The sequence below is a fragment of the Suillus paluster genome (assembly GCF_016628075.1).
Source record: "Suillus paluster strain FC165 chromosome Unknown EDB91scaffold_29, whole genome shotgun sequence".
Classification (NCBI taxonomy): Eukaryota; Fungi; Basidiomycota; class Agaricomycetes; order Boletales; family Suillaceae; genus Suillus; species Suillus paluster.
The window spans coordinates 289,965-296,655 of record NW_024537589.1 but is presented as its reverse complement, the minus strand read 5'-3'; the positions used below and the strand labels follow the sequence as shown (position 1 = coordinate 296,655).

The following is a 6,691-nucleotide window of genomic DNA, read 5'->3' as shown; positions in this document are numbered from 1 at the left end:
GTCACGTGATTACGTATTTAACGGCAAGGCAGCCAATTAGATGGCGTTTTCGTGATCAATGTTCCACCGAGGTAACTTATGTATCTATTAACGAATTCTATGTGAACGCTGACCGTCTCATCTAGACAGTATCGCTGACCAGGCTTAGCGTATCTTTTTCACGTTCAAATCGACTTTCCCACTTGAAAGCTGGCAGTGACTAATCAGTGACTAACAGATAAAATCTATTCATCCGCCATCATCTCAAGATATTCACAGAAACACGTACCCGTAACCCCCTGTCTCTTGCTAGCACCTCTGCGCCCATACAACGGAAAATGAGACACGCGAGGCAATTGTAAAACACATGTGTTTCTCTTATTCAACTCAATTTCAACATGTGTTGTTTGACTCAACTTAAAAGATGCCTCCTGCCATCAGGCCATCTGTCCATATATGCACATGTCTCCTCATCATCACCTCTATCGATTGATGACGCGTCGCCTATGGTCTAGGCTACCTGCGAATAGTTTCAAGCCTCGTGTGTTCAGGCGGCACATGCAGATCACGATAACGTTAGTATTATGTTTTCATATAGACCACCAGTACGATGTCTTTCACTCCGCCAATACTCCGCGCTATTTCGTTCTTTGGGTGGTCGATCAATATTATATTTTATCCCATCTTCTGCAGAGTCCTCTTGATCGCCCGTATCTTTGTCAGTTTCAAATCTGTCTGATGAGTCTGTGCAGTCAACGATTCCTCCGATCTTCATATTTCCTTGCTTGATCGCACACACAAGAGCCTAAACTCCAAGAACAAAGTCAGTGACGGGTCGTGACTCGGCAATACCCGACATCATATTGAGATTATCGAAAATCTTCCAGACGGCGATCTGGAAACCCCAGCACTAGTTCACAGCAAAAAAACATGGACATTCAGAGGATTGAACTCTGGACCTTATACATGCAAGTATGCAAAGCATACGCGCTACCACTGCGCTAAATGCCCATGAAGTGAGGTTAGGGGGATGTCCGATCTTCATCTAGCCAAGATGATTCCTTCCCCAGCGCACCGACTCATTCGACAGGCTATTGTTGGGCTATTGGTATCATCTTATGTTTGACAATAGAGGCCATAATATCAATAACTTCCACAGGTCAAAAAAGGCCCGCCACAGAAGGCTGACATGGAATTCCATATGATACTTACGAGGCAGCTAACCAACAAATATTGTAAACCACTCAACCATCCCAGCCTCCATACCAACACGCACGTCGCTACGGGGTATCAATTACATCGTCAAAATGATTGCAAGTCAATTATAGTTATGTAACACAAATCGCAGATAAAGATGCAACATAACATGGTCCTTTCGAAATGAACGTTCAATAAACAAGATCACTCAACCATCCACCTCCACATGCAGAAAAAGACACGAGTGGACAGAGAGCTAGCTGTGAACAGAATATCGAGGCATATTGTCTATGTAGTCCGCATAGGAATGGGTCCGAGGAACGAGAAGGCATTGTAACACCGTTTAGGCTGGGCAATCGGGGAGTGTGAGGTTCTTCAAGTTTTTGCTGTGAATAGATATGAGCACCGCAACAGTGGGACGAGTGGAGTGGGATTTACTTGGAGTCGAACAAGCCCCAGTATCCCTATCAACGAAGTGTGAGATCACCACGATGATGAAGCAAAACAGATCTGAACGTTACCTCTACACCACCATATGTCGTAGCCTGCAAAACAAAAGTCAATTTCTGCTCCTGGACACTGCAAATGCAGGCTCACCTTCCATGGCTCGTCACAGTACTATCGTCGCACATTGCAGTTAGTAAATGTTAGGGTACGCTGGGAGACCTAAGACGCACCTCAAAGAAGAAATATCCAGTACCGTTAGCAGTAGCTAATGACGTAATGTTGAGCTATCATTGTCCTTGCTCCACGCGAGAAGAAGTGCATACCTTGACATGCGAAAGTATCTATGAATATCTGCAAGTATGAGTCAGCAATCATTATATGACATGGGTGGTGAAAGTGACAGGTTCAAAAACGAATCGCACCTGTAAGTTGGCCACCGAAGCAACCGAAGGCCCGTCATTCGGGCTGTAATTGAACTGAGAAGAGTCCTATAGCAGGGGTTAAATGAGTCAGGGATAAAAGAGAAAGAAAACAGACAGTTGGCCAGCCAGTCTCGGCGATAAACATCTTCGGCTTGTTCGCAAGAGTTTGAGCAAGAGCAACATTCTGGGTCTGGAAGAAGTTCGCCGTCCAGCCAGCCGCGTCATTAATCGATTGATTGGCGAACCATGGGTGGACGTTCGACATCTGCATAACATAAGTGGGTGCCAATCATATACAGCGAGGGATACCAACCCCATAGTCAACGGAGGCGAGAACTTGGTCGTTGAAATAACTTCCAGCATCTGCATTACCGACGAGAATGTTGCCAAGATTCAACCCAGCCAACATTGAACGGGTATCATTAATCCAGGGTATCAGCATCGCTGCAGCTGTGACAAAAAAAAGTTGGAAATTCATTTCAGCGGTAATGAAAACTGTGAACTTGCCTGCCTGTCCTGCGGAGCCGTTAGGATCCGTCTGCCCTTGGGCAGTGATGTAGCTGGGAGTCAGTCAGCAAGGAGTTTTTGGCCTGAAGAATGAGAGAGAGCTAACTCAAGAACGAATTCATTGCCGACTGTAACACCGAGAACGTTGGATCCACCGTATTGCTGAAGAGCAGTCTGAATTTCGCCTCTCTGGCGCTCGTACGCGGTCCCGTTATCGCCGACAGCGGGGTAGTTTCCGAGGTAGACAGACATGTTAACCTTGGTGGCCTCAATGGCGGCAAGCTACAAACAAGCTTTCATAGACAGGTCGAAAATAAGCCGCATGGTAACTTACGACGAGGGAGGACTGGTTGCAGTCAGCGCCATAGAGACGGATGGTCTGGCAGTCGGAGAATGAGCGAGGAATAGAGAAGACCTCATCAAAGGACTCACCGTTGTGATCTGAGACAACAGCTATTGATTGTGTAAGAGAGGGAGCTCAGAAAAGTCCTTCATATGACCTACCTGGATATCCTCAATAACCTCCGCTGCGGTACATTAGACACATTCCAACCAACAAAATGCAATTTTACACACTTAGGTTGTTCCCACAGTCGGGCAGCTGCGAGCCAAGTGGGGTATACGCAACGCCATAGAACGCCTGCTTTAAAGCTGGGTTTTTCTGGAAGTTGCTAGGGTCGTTGGGGTTCGTTCCGGCTGGGGCGCTAGAGTCACTGGTATTGGAACTAGAGCTGTTGTTCGAGCTCTTTTTCGAGAGCGTGACACCAAGAGCGACGCCAACAGCAACCAGTATGGCGACGGTGATCACAGAGCCGATGACCTTTTCAGCGAGACGTTGCTAAGTGGGCAAGCGAAGCATGGGTTTAGAGAGACTCACGATCCATCTTGACCGTTTGCTTTTCTGCTGCGAATGCTCGAGCCATTCATTGTTGCGGGGAGCTTCGATGTTCTGGTAGTTTGGTTGTGGGACGGGCATGTAGGGCACGTCTGGGTTGGATTGGCCTGGAAGGGGATGCGCTGAATCCGTTGGGTCGGAGAGATCGTGCGACGAGTCGAATGGTGAATGAGCGTGTGTGCCAGGAAGTTGGCGATTTTGGAGCTGCACAGCAGAAATTTAGTTCAAAGAAAAAGGTGTATGTAGGCGAGAGAAGGTGGAGTGGAAACAAAATGAACCAGGACTATATCCGAGTGAACTCGGTTTCAGAACTACATATGATGACATATATATATTTGGATTTAGAATGGTAACGGGGGGCTACTTACGCCTTCATCATGATAACCGTTTGCATTGGAGCTCGTTGGGTCGTCCCTGTAGGGCGCTATCTGTTGCGTCGAGTACCCGTCTCGTTGCATAATGGTTAGTGCGGAAGAAAGGAAACTTGTGGAGCTGGATCTGGGACTACTGTCGAAGGCCTAGGTCAGGTCGTGTTACGGCTGGTTAGGCCTTTCCCTCCTTTATTTTACTGTGCCTCGCGAGGGCCGGCGTACCAGGCCGTGGCCCAGCATCATGAGATTCGTTGGGCTTGGCTATTCTTGTTCTTTTCTCGCCCTTGATTGCAATGAACTTCTATTCTCGTGTAAATCTTTACTTAAGGAGACAAAATTAGATACTGCGGAATTCACACCAAGGCCTGGGGCGCCTGGCCGAGCCAAGCCGCCGCAGTGATAAGTGTCCTGGTTGTATGATACCACACGAGTAAGTACTACAACAGCCCTATTAGGTACACAGAAAATCGTGCAATTGTCCAGACCCGCGAAAAGAAATACAAATGAGCGATTGGAAACAAATAACTTCGGAATAGAGGAATTCCATAAGTAGCACGACACCGTGCCCGCCTCCAGGTATATCAATATCATAAACCTTCAGATGACACCATCACGCCCCACTTTGACCTCTTCACCTACCCATCCGCACGGCCCCCGATAGGAGTAGGTGAGTTGACGTGTCGCGGCTGAGTTGACGTCCGCTTCTGTTTCCTGAGCACCCTAGCGCGGCGTCTGTCATCATCAGTGCTTGATTCTCGATTGGAGGGCAGCGTCCGACTTCGGCTTATTGCCACTGCTCCAGGACCTGATGCTTGGCTTATGGGGCGTGATATTGGTGACTCTATGACAGGCGAAAGTTGTCCAGCATCAACATTTTCAGTCCTATCGGGGGGATCTGAGGGAAAAGATATGGCACAAATACAACGGGTGCCCTCGGACTTCAGCGACGGTCCATTTGACGCGCGGGGCCCGGGAATGACCCACCAGTGTGTTCCAGCATTGTGCGACGCCGATAAATGCGACGTCTTTCACGACCGACGAGCTTCCAGCCTCCATCAATAGATGTGTGCTCATCTTCTGAACTAGGCACAACAACAAGGTCTGAGTCTTCCTCACTTGGCACTTGTGTGTGCGCATGGTGGGGCCGTGGGGGAGGGTTCCATAAGGAGCTCGGTTCCGATCGTGGTGGCGGTGGTATGTCAAGTAAGAACCAATCCTGCTGCGCGATCAGGAATTCGAGAACACGTTGGCTCAGCGCGTGCTCCCCCGGGGACAGTTCATGGTTAGGATGGGATATAAGGCCGGGCCGAAAAATCACTGCCAGATCTGCGCGGGAAGGATGAGAATAAAGTCAAAACCACAGAGGGGCTTGGCGTACTTGTTGCTGTCATAAGATTCTTATCTGATTTTCGTGCAAATACTGATAATAGATCCAAGACGTAGAGAAGAAGGTATTGGTTTGCACGGGGCATACGCCGGATTAGGCGCTTGTACGTTGCAATCACTTCATCATGGTTGAATGGCTTCTTTTCTGCAGTTCTCAACATTAGCTTGAGCTTCAAGCTTTCGGAACTCCTTACCCAAAATATCCCGGAACTGATTGAGGAAGTCAGCCTCTATCAACAGCAAAAATAGCATATACTCACATCGTGATACATATCATGTGGTATTACAGGTTCCTGAGTGAAGCATGAGTAGGCACAGCATAAAGCACCGAGTGTCACTGACAGGCATCTGAGTTAAATATCTGCGAAAGACGCTTGCGACATCATGCGTCGTAAAGTGTTCGTTCTTCCAGTCCAAAGATTTCCCGTACTGATGGGGAAAATAGCACATCAATTGTACTTCATAGTGCTAGAAAGAATGTGTACGCACGCGTGGAGGTGTCTCGAAAGCGGCTTGTAGATCTCGCATGCGCTTAGTAGAACCGTTGACACGAAACGTCCCCTCTATCTCTGTAGCTGATAGACGCGAAGCATTTAAATCGATGATCACATCATATACACCGACTTGCAATGACCCACCATTTTCTTTGAGATACAGGCCACTAGAGGGGTCAAGGTAATCAGGGAGTCAGCGAATCGAGACGGCGCAGCGTAGCTCCACCCACCATTTCGCTACGACGACGGGGATGTACCCCCAGACATACAGCTCACCATTCGCATTGGCGGTCGAAATCTGCACGCTTGCATATCTCAGGCTCTCCTTGAGCGGTTTCTGAAAAACCGGATGTTCCTCCTGACCTACAGCTGATAGGATTACGTATTAAACAGCATGCACCGGAGGTGTGAGCATAGTGCAGACCTTTACTTGGGTCGGAATCCTTTTTGCGATTCTGCGCATTGGTGAACTGAGTCCACCACTTGAGGAGGCCGGCCTTTGTTGGCGGGGGGCTGGCTGAAGGCATGGTGGAAGCTTGTGGAGGGCTATTATGCCTACTAGGGATAGGGAGGGTACTCCTGCGTGATTGTTGCTTTTTTGAAAGGAAACCGGGATAGAATATGCGCCTAAGGGTGGCCAGCACGGGCCACGATGAGTAGGGTGGTTTATTGAAGGGGAATACAGGACTAGTGGAGAGCAGTGGATTAACAGTGGTCAAGCTTTCAAGGATCGTGACCCGCAATGCTTCTTCGGCGCACAGCCACACACAGCAGAGCTCAACTTCGCTCCGTAATAAGCCTGATAGGTTCAACAGCTCGGACCTTGGCTAGACCTTCATGGAAAGATCGTGCCATCCGAAGCAGATCGCTCATAACGTACGTTATAGACTACAGAAGAAAGAAGTTGATTATCTTTTACATTCTGGTGAAGTTTACTGGTCCAGAGCAAGTTCAGCTAAGATAAGAATTCAACGTCATCCAATGGTCTGGATC

The 6,691-nt window shown here is 48.4% G+C and overlaps 2 protein-coding genes and 1 non-coding gene across 3 annotated transcripts; all 3 read right to left on the bottom strand.

Moving 5' to 3' along the window:
• Positions 1-910: 910 nt before the first annotated feature.
• Positions 911-990, bottom strand: EDB91DRAFT_t71. The gene has a single exon. It is a non-coding gene; the product is annotated as a tRNA-Ala (tRNA).
• A 549-nt stretch (positions 991-1,539) lies between these two features.
• Positions 1,540-4,100, bottom strand: EDB91DRAFT_1136381 (glycoside hydrolase family 17 protein). Its single transcript, XM_041318835.1, has 16 exons — positions 3,816-4,100; positions 3,430-3,651; positions 3,129-3,372; positions 3,057-3,079; positions 2,985-3,005; positions 2,887-2,931; positions 2,659-2,834; positions 2,553-2,605; positions 2,359-2,495; positions 2,161-2,310; positions 1,947-2,111; positions 1,854-1,888; positions 1,774-1,794; positions 1,698-1,721; positions 1,615-1,640; positions 1,540-1,562 (listed from the first exon to the last, which is right to left on the bottom strand). The coding sequence occupies exons 1-11, from the start codon at positions 3,903-3,905 to the stop codon at positions 1,998-2,000; spliced, it is 1,275 nt and encodes a 424-aa protein (XP_041176741.1). The 5' UTR covers positions 3,906-4,100; the 3' UTR covers positions 1,540-1,562; positions 1,615-1,640; positions 1,698-1,721; positions 1,774-1,794; positions 1,854-1,888; positions 1,947-1,997.
• Positions 4,101-4,453: 353 nt separating this feature from the next.
• EDB91DRAFT_1054170 (Rho GTPase activation protein) lies at positions 4,454-6,225 on the bottom strand (the record flags this gene model as incomplete). Its single annotated transcript, XM_041313810.1, has 10 exons — positions 4,454-4,713; positions 4,803-5,144; positions 5,197-5,349; positions 5,399-5,414; positions 5,465-5,497; positions 5,547-5,633; positions 5,694-5,779; positions 5,843-5,865; positions 5,929-6,067; positions 6,123-6,225. The coding sequence occupies 10 exons, from the start codon at positions 6,223-6,225 to the stop codon at positions 4,454-4,456; spliced, it is 1,242 nt and encodes a 413-aa protein (XP_041176740.1).
• Positions 6,226-6,691: the final 466 nt, after the last annotated feature.